The sequence below is a fragment of the Giraffa tippelskirchi genome, chromosome 4 (assembly GCF_054371585.1).
Source record: "Giraffa tippelskirchi isolate mGirTip1 chromosome 4, T2T-mGirTip1v1.2.pri, whole genome shotgun sequence".
Lineage (NCBI taxonomy): Eukaryota > Metazoa > Chordata > Mammalia > Artiodactyla > Giraffidae > Giraffa > Giraffa tippelskirchi.
The window spans coordinates 9,696,205-9,712,500 of NC_137278.1; the positions used below are offsets into that span (position 1 = coordinate 9,696,205).

At 46.4% G+C, this 16,296-nt stretch overlaps 1 protein-coding gene across 20 annotated transcripts in view; it reads right to left on the reverse strand.

Annotated features, from left to right (window-relative positions):
• Positions 1-16,296, reverse strand: part of MVB12B (multivesicular body subunit 12B) — a 483,962-nt gene that overhangs the window by 170,339 nt on the left and 297,327 nt on the right. For all 20 annotated transcript variants that reach the window (XR_014051736.1, XR_014051740.1, XR_014051739.1 and 17 more), the window contains one exon: positions 12,847-12,969. Coding sequence is in view for 16 of the 20 variants with exons in the window: in XM_081484011.1 (XP_081340137.1) it covers positions 12,847-12,969 (123 nt within the window). In the remaining 4 variants the exon portion in view is untranslated. The remainder of the gene's footprint in view (positions 1-12,846; positions 12,970-16,296) is intronic.

Below are 16,296 nucleotides of genomic sequence, written 5' to 3' on the forward strand. Positions count from 1 at the left end.
AGGAATGCTACGAATAATTCTACACACGTGAATCTGGTAACTTGGATGAAATAGGTCAAGTCCTTGAAAAACACAAATTATCACAACTTACCCAATATGAAATACATTATTTGACTAGTCCTATAGCTAGTAAGAAAACAGAATTCATCATTTTAAAACTTTCAAAAAATGAATCTCCAGGTCCAGACCTCACCAGACAATTTGACCTAATGTTTAAAGCCTATCCAAGCCTCTTATCCTCAATCCATCAGAGGGCAGGCAGATTGAAAACCACAATTACAGAAAACTAGCCAATATGATCACATGGATCAAAGCTTTCTGTAACTCAGTGAAACTACGAGCCATGCCATGTAGGGCCACCCAAGACGGACAGGTCATGGTGGAGAGTTCTGACAAAACGTGGTCCACTGGAAAAGGGAATAGCAATCCACTTCAGCATTCTTGCCTTGAGAACCCCATGAACAGTATGAAAAGGCAAGAAGATATGACACTGAAAGATGAACACCCCAGGTCGGTAGGTGCCCAATATGCTACTGGAGAAGAGCAGAGAAATAGCTGCAGAAGGAATGAAGAGGCTGAGCCAAAGCCGAAACGATGTGAGGAGCCAACTGATTGGAAAAGGCTCTGATGCTGGGAAAGACTGAGAGCAGGAGGAAAAGGGGGCAACAGAGGACGAGATGGCTGGACGGCATCACCGACTCAATGGACATGAGTTTGAGCAAACTCGATGGTGAAGGGCAGGGAAGCCTGGTTTGCTGCAGTCCGTGGGGTCGCAAAGAGTCGGACACAACTGAGTGACTGAACAATAACAACAACATTTTATTAATACCAATTCTACATAATCTCTCCCATAAAATTCATTTTATGAATCCAGTATACCAAACCAGATAAAAATGGTACAAAAAGGAAATTACAGATAAGCATCCCTCATGAGTACAGAGTCAAAAATCCTAAACAAAATATTAGGAAAGAAAATTCAGCAATAAATAAAACTAATTATATACCATGACTGATTGGGAATTATTCAAGGGATGCAAGACTGGTTCATTCTTTAAAGATCAATGTAATTCACCATGTTAACAGGCTAAAGGAAAAAAATCACATGATATATCAATGCAAAAAAGGCATTTGACAAAATTCAATACCCATTCATAATAAAAATTCTTAGAAAAACAGGAAAAGAAACTTTCTCAACTTGATAAAGAGCATCTATAAAAAATAAAACCCCACAGCTAATGTTATACTTAATGGTGAAAGACTGAATGCTTTCCCCCTATGATCAAGAATAAAGCAAAGATATCTACTCTTACCACTCTTATCAAAATAGTGCTCGAAGTTTATTACAATAAAGCAAGAAAGAGAAATAAAAGACATACTGGCTAGAAAGGAAAAAAGGATGATGTGATAGTCTACAGAGATATCCCAAGGAATATACACTAATAAGTGAGTTCAGCAAGGTCTTAAAATTCAGCAAAAACAAACATACAAAACTCAATTCTACTGCAATATTTCTATATAATAGCAATGAACACATGGACATCAAAATTAAAAATACAATTCCATTAACAATTGTTCAAAATAAAAAAATTGAGCATTTAGGCTTAAATCAACCAAAACACATACAAAGCTTATCTGCTTGAATCTACAAAATGCTGCTGAAAGTAATTTTAAAAGTAATAAATAAATGGAGAGACATACTATGTTCATGAGTTGTAAGACATAACATAATAAAGATGTGAAGTCTCCTCAAATTTATGTACAAATTTAAGGTTGTGATAATGTGATTTATAATAAAAAATACATCTTTAGTCTTCACCCACAGTTCCTGGCTCAGAGCTCCCAAAACCTTTGGAATCTCCTAATAATAAGAGCAATGGGAGCATCTTGTGTCATAACATATATTTTAAAAAGAAATTTTGGCCATGCCATGCAGCACACAGGATCTTAGTTCCCCAGCCAGGGATCAAATCCATGGCCCCTACAGTGTAAGTACGGAGTCTCAACCACCGGACTGCCAGGGAAGTCCCTTGTCAGAATATTTGGTCTCTTCTCCTTAGTTCCTGCAATCACTTCAGAGCCATAAAAGTGAAGTATGTGTCTTGTTATTTGTAACAAGTCCCTTTTCACAACTGGGTTAATGTTAATGTGGTAACTTCTGGAAAGCACCTAAAGGTGGGGACTGGTTGCCAGGGAAACCAACCATGAATAAAGGGTTGGAGATTTTAGTCCTATTCCCTGATTTCCAGGAAGGCGAGCGGGGCTAGAGGCTGAATCAGTTACCAATGGGCATTAATTTAATCAGTCATACCCATGTAAGGAAGCATCCTTAAAAACCCAAAAGGATGAGGTTCGGAGAGCTTCCAGGTTAGTGAACATAGGAGATTTGGGGAGAGTTGCATGCTAGGAAAGACAGCATGGAAGGTCCTCACCCTTTCCATATACCTTGCTCTATAAACTCTTCCATCTGGCTGTTCCAGAGTTATATCCTCTCATAATAAACCAATGATCTAGTAAGTAAAATGTTTCTCTGAGTTCTGTAAGTCACTTTAGCAAATTAATTGAACCTAAGGAATGAGGTCATTGGAACCCCTGAATTACAGCCAATTGGTTAGACACACAGGCGACCATCTGGGCTGGTGGTTAGCACCGAAGTTTGAGGGGGAGGGGTGGTGCAGTCTTGTGGGACTGAGCTCTTGACCTGTGCACTCGGATGCTATTTCCAGGTAGACAGTGTCAGAACTGTTCACTTACAGGGCACCTACAGGTGGCGTCTGAGAGCTGCTTGTTGCTGGTATAAGGAACCACCTCCCTGTCGGTCCACAGCCCCTTTTACACATTAATTTCCATCTAAATTCCAGTAAGATTACTCTAAAATTTATATGGAAAGACAAAGGAACTTGAATAGCTAAAAACAATACCTTAAATGCAGTATAAAGTTGGAGAAAACATTTTACCCAATTTCAAAACTTACTATAAAGCTACAACAATCAATACTGAGTGGTATTGGCAGAGGAATAAACAACAGTTTAGTAATAAATAAACAGTTTAGTAATAAATAAAATAAAACTGAATGGAGAGTCACACAAATATGCCCGATTGATTTTTTTTATAAAGGTTCAAAAGCAATTCAACTTCCAACAAATGGTACGGGAGCACCTGTTCATGCATTGAGGAAAATAAGAACTCTGACCTAAATCCACACCTTATATAAAAACTAAGTCAAAATTTAACACAGACTTAAATGTAAAACTGTAAAACGTGTAGAAAAAATGTAAGAGAAAATCTCCAGGATCCAAGGCTAGACTAAGTTGTAAGACTTAACACCAAAAATATGATTGATAAACTGATAAATTGGATATCATCAAAATTTAAAGCTTTTGCTCTATATAAGATCCTGATAAGATAAAAAGACAAGTGAAAACTAGAAGAAAATGTTTCCAAACAAGACTCACATCTATAACATACAAAGAACTCTTAAAACTCAACAGTAAAAACCAAACAGTCCAATTAGAAAATGAGTAAGAAATGAAGCAACAACATTTCACTGAAGAAACAGAGATGGCAGATAAGCACAGGAAAAGATCTTTAACATCATTAGCTACTAGATGAACATAAATGAAAACCAAATGCATTATTACCACAACCCTATCAGAATGGCTAAAACCAAAAAAAAAAAAAAAATGTTGACAGTAAAAGATGCTGGAAAAGAAGTGGCAAAACTGGTAGAAATGTAAAAGGTTACCAGCCACGCAGGAAAGCAGTTTGGCATTTTCTTAAAAAACTGAATATCCAACTACCATATGACCAGCAAGTACACTCATAGGCATTTATCCCAAAGGAATGAAAGGGCATGTTAACACAGAAACCTGTGCACAAGCATTTATAGCAGCTTTAATCATGATAGCTCCAAATTGGATAAACAACCAAGATGTCCTTCAATGGGTAAATCGTTAAACAATTTGCGCTGCAGTCATATCAATTAAATCTATGCAGCAATAAAAAGGAACAAACTATTGACATACGCAATAGATTTTCTAGGTGAAATCTCCAGAGAGTTATGCTGAGTTTTTGAAAACATAACAAAAAAACTTGCAAAATATTACATGGTATATGATTCCATTCATATAATATTCCTGAAAAGACAAAATTATAGAAATGGAGAACAAATTAGTGGTTGTCACTGGTTAAAGAGGAGTTAGTTAATTCCTAGAGACAGAACACCAGAGAAGGCGATGGCACCCCACTCCAGTACTCTTGCCTGGAAAATCCCATGGATGGAGGAGCCTGGTGGGCTGCAGTCCATGGGGTCGCAAAGAGTCACACACGACTGAGCGACTTCACTTTCACTTTTCACTTTCATGCACTGGAAGGAAATGGCAACCCACTTCAGTGTACTTGCCTGGAGAATCCCAGGGACGGGGGAGCCTGGTGGGCTGCCGTCTATGGGGTCGCGCAGAGTCGGACACGGCTGAAGCGCCTTAGCAGCAGCAGCAGAGAGAGAACACAATTTGATGTGCAGACCAACCAATCCTGAGGCCATATGCCCACCTGCCCTCTTTTCTCAGGCTCCTTCACTCTGAAACACTCTCTCCCTGCCCTAAAGCACACCAAGGCTAGCTATCTGACAACTAAGGCCACCCTTAAAGCCCAGAGCGAGCTGAAATTGTTTAAACTAGACAATCCTAAATCTGCTTATGCTGCCCTTGCCTTGCCTTCCCCACAGAAGCCACAAAGAAGGCTCTTGCCCAGGCCTGCTTCTCCCTCCCTCTGACTGCTGACCAACCCCTGGTGCCTCCCCGTGTGGCCCTGCGTGGCACGGATGGATCCCTCCTCTTGAACTGTGAGAATAAATTCTCCTTCCAACGGCAGGGTTCTGCTGATCTGTTGGCTTCACCACACCCGAATAAAAATAAAATCCCAGGCAGTACGCTTTAGAAGTGAACTGTTCTGTATTTTGACCGTATCCCTGTCTGTATCCTGGTTATGATGCTCTACTAGAGTTTGCAAGATGTTACCGTTGGGGGGAAACAGGTTAAAAACAAGCTCTCCCTGTAGTATGTCTTACAATTGCATGTGAATCTAATTATCTCAAAATTAAAAGTTTGACGAAAAAAGCGAAACAAAGATTAAAGCAAGTCCCTCTTCTTTCCCATTGATCCGCTATGTGAGGTTTCTTTGTCAGAAGCCTTTGTAAATGGTGAATAGGAGGTTGCAGTGAGCAAGATGGAGTGCCAACACGCTGCAGTGCCCCCCAGGCCCTCTCTCCTTTCCCACTGACCCGACTATGGAACAAGTCATTAGCAAGAACAGTCTTTGGGTCAAAACCAAAATGCATACTTAGTGGGGGAGAGCAGCCTAGAAGGAGGCAATTTAAGCCAGGATCTCTGAGAGTCATCCTGACAACAGCGATGCTTGCCTCGCACACCCCTCCTGGAAGCCAGGCATGTGCACATCTAAGTGGCCCTGCCCAGCCACCCGCTGCAGCTCCACTGGCCAGGGCTCGGCAGGGCACCCAGGAAGGTGCAGGACGATGCTGTTACCGAAGCTGGCTAATCCAGGCCATGGGAAACAAAGGCCCACGGGCTGGCCATAAAGTCACCTTCTGTGTTTTCAGTGAATCTCAGTTTCATGTTATTTTCCTACAAAACAAAAGGGAGGAACAGCTGGTGCCTTTTATGAAAACTAGCTTTGGTTCTGAAAATGAACCAGCGCGTGGTGGGACTCGGGTCTGCGGTCATTTCCGCCCTCGGGAGCAGGCCCTGGGCAGCGAAGCCACGTGGGGCGGGAGCTCGGGGCAGTGGGAAGAGGCTGCCGCACCTGCTTCTCCATCTGCTTCATGGAGCCAGAGCTTTGAGGGTGGGCAGGAGGGCACGGCTCTCCTATCCTCTGGCCCTGAGGAGTGGGGTGGTCTTCCTGCCTGGCCTGGGCCTCCCCACAACATCAGCTTTCTGGAGACTCACGTAACAGCTCTGCTCAGGCCGGACGTGTGATTATGTCCACCTGATATCTACCATATGTTTTTAATTAGATATCATGACTATCTTCACATGTCTTCACTGACTTTTTAAAATTTCTTGAGTTATATATAAAAATACCAATGTGCTTGAATTAGCTTCAGCAGTTGGAGAATTACTTTTTTCTTTCTCCACTTTCGTAGGTTGAACTTCACTTGCAGGTTTAAACTCATCCTTCACTTTAAACTTATCCTTCTGTATGGCACTAGACAACAGTCCACAGGCCCAGAGGGGAAGCTGACCTCTCCTAGCACCCCCGAGGTCCCTCTCATTTGGCAGTTTAAGCATCGGAATCTGAATAATTTCCCATTATTTAGGAAATCTCAAATATATAAACTATTCAGGTCCAGCAGTTTATAAGAAATGCTTTGCTGTCTAATCAGTTCCAGAAATAAATGGGAGTGTTGAGAGAAAGGAAGTGGGCGAAGGGGAAGCACAGAAGAAATGAGAAGTAAAGACCTAGGGGAGGACCAGTCCATGCACGGCCCTCGGGGGCCCATTTGCTGGTCAGAGGCCACGACCAAGGCTGGCTTCCCAGCACGCAGCCCAGGGAAGGAGCAAGAATGACACAAACGCAACCTCCTGGGACATCTTTGGTGGTCCATTGAGTAAGAATCTGCCTGCCAACGCAGGAGACACAGGCTCGATCTCCAGTCTGGGAAGATCCCACGTGCCAAGGGGCAACTAAGCCCGTGCACCGCAACTCCTGAGCCTGTGCTCTCGAGTCTGCGTTCCCCAACAAGAGAAGCAACCGCAATGAGAAGCCCACACCCCACAACGAAGAGGAGCCCCAGCTCGCCGCAACTAGAGAAAGCCGGCAGGCGACAAAGAAGATCTAGCATAGTCAAAAATTAATTAATTTTAAAAACACACGACTTCCTGGGCTTTTCTCTGACCAGTCTCTGGACACCAAGTCCTTGGCTCCTCGGGGGACTTGCTTCATCAGACAGCACCCTGCTCTCTTGTATCGTCAACTGTCCTCACTGCGGTTTCCTTCCTATCACCGACTAAACACACTCAACACCTGCCCACCTTTAAACAAAGGCAAGAAGACTCCTGATCCCAAGGCATCGTCTAGCTGCCATCCTCCCTTCTTTAAAGGCATCTGTACCCTCACCTCCCACTTCAGGTGGACCTTTCAAATCCACTGGCAGCCTTCTGAGCCTACCACCAAGTTCACAAGCACCTTCTTGTAACTGAGCCCAACAGAAACAGTTCAGCCTCATTTTATTTACCCCTTACAGAGCTTTGACTAAGACTGACCACCCCTTCTAGAAATACTCATTTTCCCCCAGTTTCTTACTGATTTTCCATCCACCTCTCTGGATGCTCAGCCCCAGCCCCCCGAGTGCCTCCTTCCCCCCACCCCTAATTGGTGATGCTGTAGCGGACTCTGACGAGGAGTCTGAGGTGACAGGACCATCTCTGTGACGCCACAGGGTCTGCCATGGGATGATAACACTCAGACATCTCCCCAGACTTCAGACCTAGGGCTGCTCAACATCCCTACCCAGATATCACATGAGCACCCCAAGCTCAGTGTGTCCAGAACCGAACCAACAGTCCTCCTCCACCCTCAATCTACCTGGTTATCTACGTTCCCATCTCAACAGAGAGCATCAACATCCGCCCAGCTGCTTAGCAAGATACCCTTCGTGTCACTCTGGTCCTTCCCTTTCTTCACCTCTGCACCCATCTCCCAACATTCAGCCTATTTCTTTTCTGTGAAAGAATGTGCATTTGGGTCCCCAGGCCCCATGTTCCCCCATTGTCAATGGGTTAGGTTTCTACCCTCTCACCCTGCACCAACACAGACCCTACAAACTGAGCCCCCTGACTCAATAGCTATGCCCTCCAATTACTTCTTCTACACACATCAAGGAAACTTTTAAAAATACAAATATAAGAACCTTTTCCTTAAAGTCCTTTAATAACTCCTACCACCCTCAAAATAATGGCCAATGCCTTCGTGTAGCTTATAATCCTCTGGTGTGACCTGACCTTATCCGCCCCCGCTACCTCATCTCTCACCTTTCCCCTTTCACATGATGGAACCCCTCCCAGGATACTGGAATTCCCGGGGCTTCTGCACAATAGTAGGGGGTCAACAAACACCTGTGAAGCCAAAGTGAGAAGCAATAAATGCATAACATCAGGAAAAGCCTCACCAAGGAGTTTTCAAACTGGGTCCTGAAGGATGAGAAAAATTTTATCCAAAAAGGTGGGAACACAGGAATTTTGAAAATATGGGCAAAGTGGGTTTGATGGTTTGATGGTAGAAAGTTGTTGCTTATTCCAAATGTGAGAAACTAGAGGTTTGATGAGGTTGGAGGAGAAGAGAGAAGAAGGTGAGACTAGAAGACACCTGTGCCAAGTTAAAGGGTTTGGGTATCTATCCTCTCTCTGGTTGTCTGAGAGGAGGACCCTCTTAGGGAGAAGATCCATGGCTACCACTTACTGCTTACTGCCCAGGCCCTCACCCCTGGAGGTCTGCCTGGACTTACTGGTGATGGAAACTGGATACAGAGTCTGGAGGGAGGGGGGCTTGATCAATACATCCCCCAGCCCCCAAATTTCACTTTACTCAACGCTTGCTTGAGTGAGAACAGAAACAGAAAATGTAACAACATTTTTCGCAGACAATAGGCACCACTTATCAAGTTTAAAATGTGAACACTCTGACCCAGTAATTTCAACCTATGAAATTATTCTACGGCACTAATAGGATGACCATGCCAAAATACAGACACAAGGGTGTTGTTTACTGCATTAAAAACAAAAATGGGAACAAATTCAATATTCTTCAATACTGAATTATTAACCAAATTTTGGTGTGCGTGTGTGCTAAGTCACTTCAGTCCTGTCTGACTCTTTGTGAAACTATGGACTGTAGCCTGCCAGGCTCTTCTGTCCAGGAGATTTTCCAGGCAAGAATACTAGAGTGGGTTGCCATAGCCTTCTCCAGGGGAATCTTCCCAACCCAGGGATTGAACCCACTTCTCTTATGTCTCCTGTATTGGCAGGCAGATTCTTTACTGCTAGCACCACCTATGAAACAGCCAAACAATAAATATGCATTATTAAGAGGAGGTGATAGATACATCTATATAGACTGATATCGAGCTAAACCCACAATAAATTTTTTAAGTTATGAGAGTAGAGATGGTACCATCTCATTTGTATTTTTTAAAAACCCACAAACACATACACACATCCCCTGAGACTTTCTAAACTCTAAATCAGGACACATCGAAAATCAACAGGAAAAGCTAGCACAGCCCTTCCTGAGTTAGACTTGTGGGGTCCACAGGTACAAATTATTTAAGAATGACTTAACTTAGACCAGCAGTTCTCAAAGTGTGGCCCCTGAACCAGCAGCATCGACATCAGCAGGCAATTGGTTAGAATGCAAACTCTCAGCCCCACCCCAGACCTGCTGCAGCAGAAATCTGGGGTGTGGGGTTCTCCAGAGGACTGAGGCCCTCCAAAGCTCGAGAACCCCCCACCTTGGCATCTGGGAACAGTCCTTGAACGAGGTGATAAACTCACTTCTGGGTCACCATGCCACAAAGACTCCCATTTGCACTCAGGGTTTCTCAGGAAGGGAAGGAAGGAGCTCTCAGAGCACAGTGAAGAAAAAGACAAAAAAAATCTCCAAGTCTCTCGGAGGCCAAGACTCAGTTTGGCTGGGATCCCACACCTGGCAGTTCTAAATGCCGCTGTCAGGGGGAATGAAGGCAGCCAGGAGAGGGCAGAGGCCGGGCAGGGAGGGGCCAGAGGACGGACCTGGGCCTCGGCAACAACGTTCTAGATCTGAGCCTGTGGCTGCCGGGCAGGAAGGGGAGGCTATTTCAGAGGCGGCTACAGAAACAGGGACAGTAAACTGAGAAGTTTAGCAAGTGATCCCCAGCCCCTACCTGAGGAACCATCCCCTGACCGGCAGAGAAGTTGTCAAATTCAATTTTTATAAACAAACACTTGGTATCTTTTACTTCAAGCAGCACCAGGGCCTCTGCTCATTTTAAAATGGCTGTGCCACTGAGGGTCAGTGGTCCATCTGGCATCCACTCTCCGGTCTGCGTGTCACGGTACTTCGCGTGCTCTGAGCACACGGAGAGATTAAGCCTCCAGCACATGCCGGAGAGGCCCCGGCCATGGTCCACAGCAGAGCCTTCTTCGGCCACCGCACTTCTGTTTCGGCATCTCTGCAGCCTGGCCATGGCCAAAAGCCAGGCACTTCGGTTTGGATGTCGACCTCCCACTAAACTCTGGATAAAGGGAAGGGGGGTGTCCTCCCCCATTCCCCTTGAACTGAGACTCAGACCTCTGAGGAAGCAGATGCTTGTCTGAGAAGAGTCTGGCTGTCAGCACAAAGAGAGGACTCCAGCATCTCTCCCCAGAAGGGCTTTTGGAGGAGCTCGGACACTCGGTCTCGGCGTGTGGAGGCTGGGTAATTGCTGAGCTGACCCTCTGGAGCCTCCTGGCCTGCTCACCTTTCACGATAATGCCGGGTGCAGCCCCACCGTGAAATGTGCTTATTAATCTCACTCAGTTGACACCGCGCTCTTCTGCCCTGAGCTCAACGTTAGGAGAAAATGATAGGGATAGATTCTGCTCCTGTCAGACTCACCAAGACTTTCAGAAAACCAGACTATCAAAGGCCATCTGCCGCCCACTCGCCCGGCATTCACGGTGACCCCGAAGGGGCCAGCAGAATGTTAAAGACACAGACCCACACAAGGGAACAGCCAGGAGACCCGGGTTTCCACCCCCAGCCCCGCCCCCCACCCGGAGAGTCACCCTGGAGACAGTCCTCCCAGAGACAGGCGCGCACCAAGCCCCTGCCCTGATTCATGACGCGCTGCTTCATATCTAATTCATCAAAAGACACTTGGGCTTCTCAAATCAGGAACATTTTTATTAGCTTCCCCAAGAGTTTTATGGCACAAAGCCATACCTAATGATTCTATTTTATGGCAAGTTATACATTCAAACAGTGCTTTGAAGTCAGGCAGCAGGTAAGACTCAAATCTTTGTAAAAAAAAAAAAAAGATTCCCCTGTTTGTTCACTTTAAAAATGTTTATAAGCTTTCCAGCAGCAGTGATGTGGAGGATTGTAACAGGCTCCCCCTTCCTCACATGGGAGTCGGCGTGGGCTGATGCAACAGGCACTGTTCACCATGGGGCTGATTTTGCCTGCCTGCCCCCTCCGCCTGGGGACTTGTGCAAGTCTGAACACATTGTTGGCTGTCACACCTTGGGGGTTGGGGCTATCAGCATCGAGCGGCAAGAGGCCAGGGATGCCATCCCCGCCATGCATGGGACCGCCCCACCACATACTACTGGCCCAAGATGTCAGTAATGCCAAGGGTGAGAAACCCTGCCTTAGGGCTTCTTTTGGACTAGGCATGGCATGCCCCGCCAACTCACACCTCATGTCAGAGACTGATTTTATCACCGTGTCAGGTTTTCAGTGCTGACGAATGAGACTTATATTCTTTTACTCTTATGTATTCTGGGTATACATTTTCAATGAGCAAGAATAAAACGTCATCCCAAACAAAATCAGTTCAGTTCAGTTTAGTTTCTCAGTTGTGTCCGACTCTTTGCGACCTCATGAACCACAGCACGCGAGGCCTCCCTGTCTATCACCAGCTCCCGGAGTTTACCCAAACTTGTGTCCATTGAGTCGGCGATGCCATCCAACCATTTCATCCTCCATCGTCAAACAAAATAAGGAAAGTGGAAAATAAGACCACCTTAGGGGCTTCCCTGGTGGCTCAGTGGTAAAGAATCCACCCGCCAATGCATAAGACACAAGTTCGAGCCCTGATCCGGGAAGATCCCACATGCCATGGAGCAACGAAGCCATGTGCCACAACTACTGAAGCCCGCGTGCCCTAGAGCCTGTGCTCTGCTACAAGAGAAGCCACTGCAGAGAGACACCCTCACACCACAACTAGATCGCAGTCCCTGCTCACCACAACTACAGAAAAGCCTTCACACAGCAATGAAGATCGAGCACAACCAAAAATAAATAAATAATTAATTTTAAAAAAAAGTCCACCTTAGAAGTTCAGAACACATGACAATAGTCACTGTTAACTAAAGCCTCCCAATAGTTCCTCTGAACATTTTAAGCCCCACCCAAGTCGGAATTTATCTACTGAAAAAACAATATAATTAATTCCAGCCATCGGTACTACTGAACACCACCATAGACATCTGCTGAAAAGCAAAGCCAATTCTCTACTAAATCGTGGTGATAGACTTGATTCACCTGATTCACCACTCTCGAGCGCTGGGCCTCCATTACTTCCCTTCTCAGAGCTTGTGTTCTCCCGATCAGCACAGTGGACGGAAGGCAACTTGCCCTCCCGGCCTCCAGGGAATTGGGAGAGCCAGCTGAGTTCATGGGTGGGAGAAACTGCTTTGTAAACTGTAAGAAGCTATATAAATGCATGTCAATATATTTATAACATTTATATAAGACAATCTATGACAACCAAGGGTCTTTCAGATGCTTGGATTCTTTTCATGAAATGTCACAACTAGAAATGACTTTGGGAATCAACTAATCCAACCCCTTAATTTTATAGAATGTGAAGATGACCATCACAGAGGTCAAATGACCCAGCTAAGGCCAAGCAACAGCCCAGATGGGCTCAGTTCATCTGCTTCCCAGCCAGGACACTCCCCACGCCTTGCCGCTGGTGGTGCTTTCCCTTCCTGTTTAAGTTCCTAGAGTGCAGAAAAACATCTTACACACAACATTCAGAGGCTCTTGAACACAGGAAACAAATATTTGCCAAATCAGTGAATCTTGACTTACCACGTCGTAGCCTGTCGGGGCTCGGTTCCGAGAAGCCACCACCCCGACTCCTGTGATGGGATCCATTGACGTCTCTGGCAAGGCTTCTGAAAGGTCTTTGACTTCAGGCATGGTGGTTTGCTCCTAATTCCAAACAGGAAAAAGAAAGCGTAAAATTCAAACAGAGCATTTAAAGTGAGCAATACAAAGTCTCAAACAGAACCAGAATCCTGGGGCAAATATCCTAAACTCAGCTTCACATACCTGGACCAGCTAAGGGAGCCCTGGCTTCACTTGACCCTTTCCTCAGACTAAGAATTCAAGTAGGGATTTCCCTGGTAGTCCAGTGGCTAAGACTCTGCGCTCCCAATGCTAGGGTGCCTGGGTTCGATCCCTGGTCAGGGAACTAGATCCTGCATGCCACAACTAAGAGTTCACGTGCTTCAACAAAGATCAAAGATCCCATGTACCCCAACAAAGACCTGGCACAGCCAAATACATAAATAAATATTCTATTTAAAAAAAAAAAGAATTCAAGTCATCTCCAGGCCCTGGTCTTCTCAAGTTAGTTTTGAACACTCTCCTGCCCAGCTGTCTGACTTCCATAGAGATACGAGCAGCTTCTCTGAGGATAAATCAGACATGGCTAAATCTAGCAACACCTTCCATCTCTCCCCCTCACTGCATCTCCTGGCGGAAGATCAGCCCTCCAAACCTACAGCCACGACTACATCCAAGGGTGGGCTGTTGGGGAGGCAGAGTTTTGTGAACACATAGAGGAAAGTGCTCTGGTCATGGAGGCCACAGCAAGGCAATGGAGTCCAGGCTCCATGACTTACAGCTGGTGAGTGAGCAAGCAAAGGTTCAGGACACTGACAGGGGCAGAGCTGCTCTGAGAGCTAAGGGAATCCCGTAAACAAAGGGCCTGGAGAGGTCCCCCGGCACACAGTAGGCCCTCAACGAAAAGCAGAGGAGAAGAGTGGGTGAGGGACACAAAGGTCCAGTGTAATCGGCCAGAAATGTGGTTACTGCTGTTCCCAAGAGGACTGGAGGGTCCCTTTGTTGTGTTTAATCCTAGGGTCATGTGGACACTTACTCAAAGCTAAACACTAACAATGGCTGTAATTCTTGTTGGACACTGGGAGAAAGGGAGGGAAATGAAATTATTATTCTGCTGCTGCCTGCCTCCTGATGTGACTGGAGGAGACCAGCAGAATATAGAGAGCACTGGGTATGGGCAGCTCGAGTGGCAGTGCACCAGAAAGCAAATAAAATGGGAACACCTTATGTAAATGACTTCTAGAGCTTTTAAAAGGACCAGCAGTGGAAAAGAGCAAGTTAAATTCTACCTCCTTCTGCAGCAATTACATTGCACTGGTTGTAGGTCTGTCAGATCTCTCAAGGCTGGTTACTACTGCTAAAGCAAACCAAACACTCTTGTCTAACTAGGCAGCCAGTAGGAATATTGTTAAGTTCTCAGCCTAGAATCAGAAAAGGCAGAGGCCATTAAAAATGACTACAGCCTCCTAGGCAGCAACAACCAGAGTGCTGTAGGCAAGTCACCGTGTAATCAGCTTCCCTGGAACCCACGAAAGACTCCGTAAACAGACTCGTCAGTGCCAGGGAGCTAATTCCCTGATCAAGGCTAGGAAGCGCCTGGCAGCAGCCACAGTCTCAGCTTCTGTTTATGAAAAAAGCCAAACTAAGTTAAGCTTTACTTAATTCTACTGAAAATAAGGTTCCGGAAGTAAAGGGCGGGGGGCGGGGGGCAGGACATCACACCGCATCATTGAATCTTTTTCTATTTTCAGATCTCATTTACCAGGCAGGTTTATCTGCATAAAGAACAGGGCTCAGTGCTTCCTGCACACAGTAGGCACTAAGTGAATATTTACTGAATGAATCCGTAGGGACGCCCCCAGTTAGGAAAGTTTAGAACTATCTGCACCAGCGCAATCCAAAGCAAACACTGATCAAAAAGTACTTCACTTGGAAAACTCAGTATTCTTGGTTAACATGGAAATAACATCGCTGCGATTAGCAAAATGCTGGTATACCTACTGTTGGTTACCGAAATGCTTTGCAATTAACAACTCATTAACAGAAGGCACTGAATTCTGCCAGTGCTAAAATATCATGCTGTGAATTTAATAAAGAACATGAGAGGTAAGTTTTTTTATTATTATTATTAAGATAGTGCTGCCTCTACTATCTGAGGTGGGGGTGGGGGAGCATGGGAATAAATAAGAAATATTAGCTGAGAGATGCCCGGTCCTCGGGTCACTGCATCCCGGTCCAGGTACCAACCACCCTCCTGCTCTGCAGCGCGAGCAAGTTGCGGGGGGGCGGGGGCGGGGGTGAGGCTGACGCCGCTGCTCCCACAATGCACCGGGCAGCCGGGCACCGGGCCCCAAGATGGCTGCGGGCGGCCTCCCGAGCAGACAAAGGAGCTGGCCAGCGAGCGGCGGGCCTGCAGGCTGGGAGGATGCGGCGGGCAGGGCATTAGCACTGAGCATCTCAGATGCACGCCTCCCCCCCACCCCCCACACACACCCCCAGTGGCAGTGCCCTGGGGGATCCAGCAGCCTTTGTGAAATACAGACAAATGACTCCTCACCGGGGCGGCGGAGGAAAGCGCCACCACCAGCAAAGGAAGCTTTTAATGAGAAACGCCCAAGATATCCATGGCAGAGGCAATCATTCAGAGCCGCTTGCCCTGAATTACATATTTTCTGACTGCAAATTACTCTTAACAGCGTTTCTACCGTCACTTCAATTGACCTTCCTCACAAAAGGCCATTTATTAACTAGCACTCGGCGCTCCCCGGGCTGCACGGAGCCTCCGGCCCGAAGGGATGGCACCGCAGCGGCCGCGGCTGCCCGGGTCACAAGCCAGGCCTCGGCGAAGGGGAGAAGAGGCCATTAATGGGGTGTAGGGGCGGGTGCTGCAGAGCAGAGCTGCCTGGGGAGAGGGGCAGAGGAGCGGGGGTGTTTAAGACCACCATTAACCTGTCTGGCAAGACGCTGACGCTGAGCTGAAGCAGAAAATGCCAGGCCTGCTTGCAACAACGGGCGTCCCCCTCAGCTCGCTTCGCCCAGCCTGGCATCCACCTCCAGCTCCAAATTCTAGCTGCACACAGAAGGCACTAACACACCTCCCCGCATCTGAACAGTGCCCTGCAATTACCAAAAAAGCTTTCTCTGGCTTCTTCCCAACTGATGCTCACACCAAACCTAGGAAGGGGACTGGAGCATATTAATCCCTATTTTAGAGGAAAGAAACAGAGGCCTGGAGTTCTCAGACGCCAAGGGCTGGCAGAAGGCAGAGCCCCAGGGGCCCCTGACTCTCCCTCCTCAGTCTGGTCTGCTTTCCAGGCACTGGGCAGAGAGAGACCAACTTCCATCCTATACCTGATCAAGAAAGCGCTCTCAGCACCAATTATATTTTAAAATGCCAAAGCTCTCCTTCCT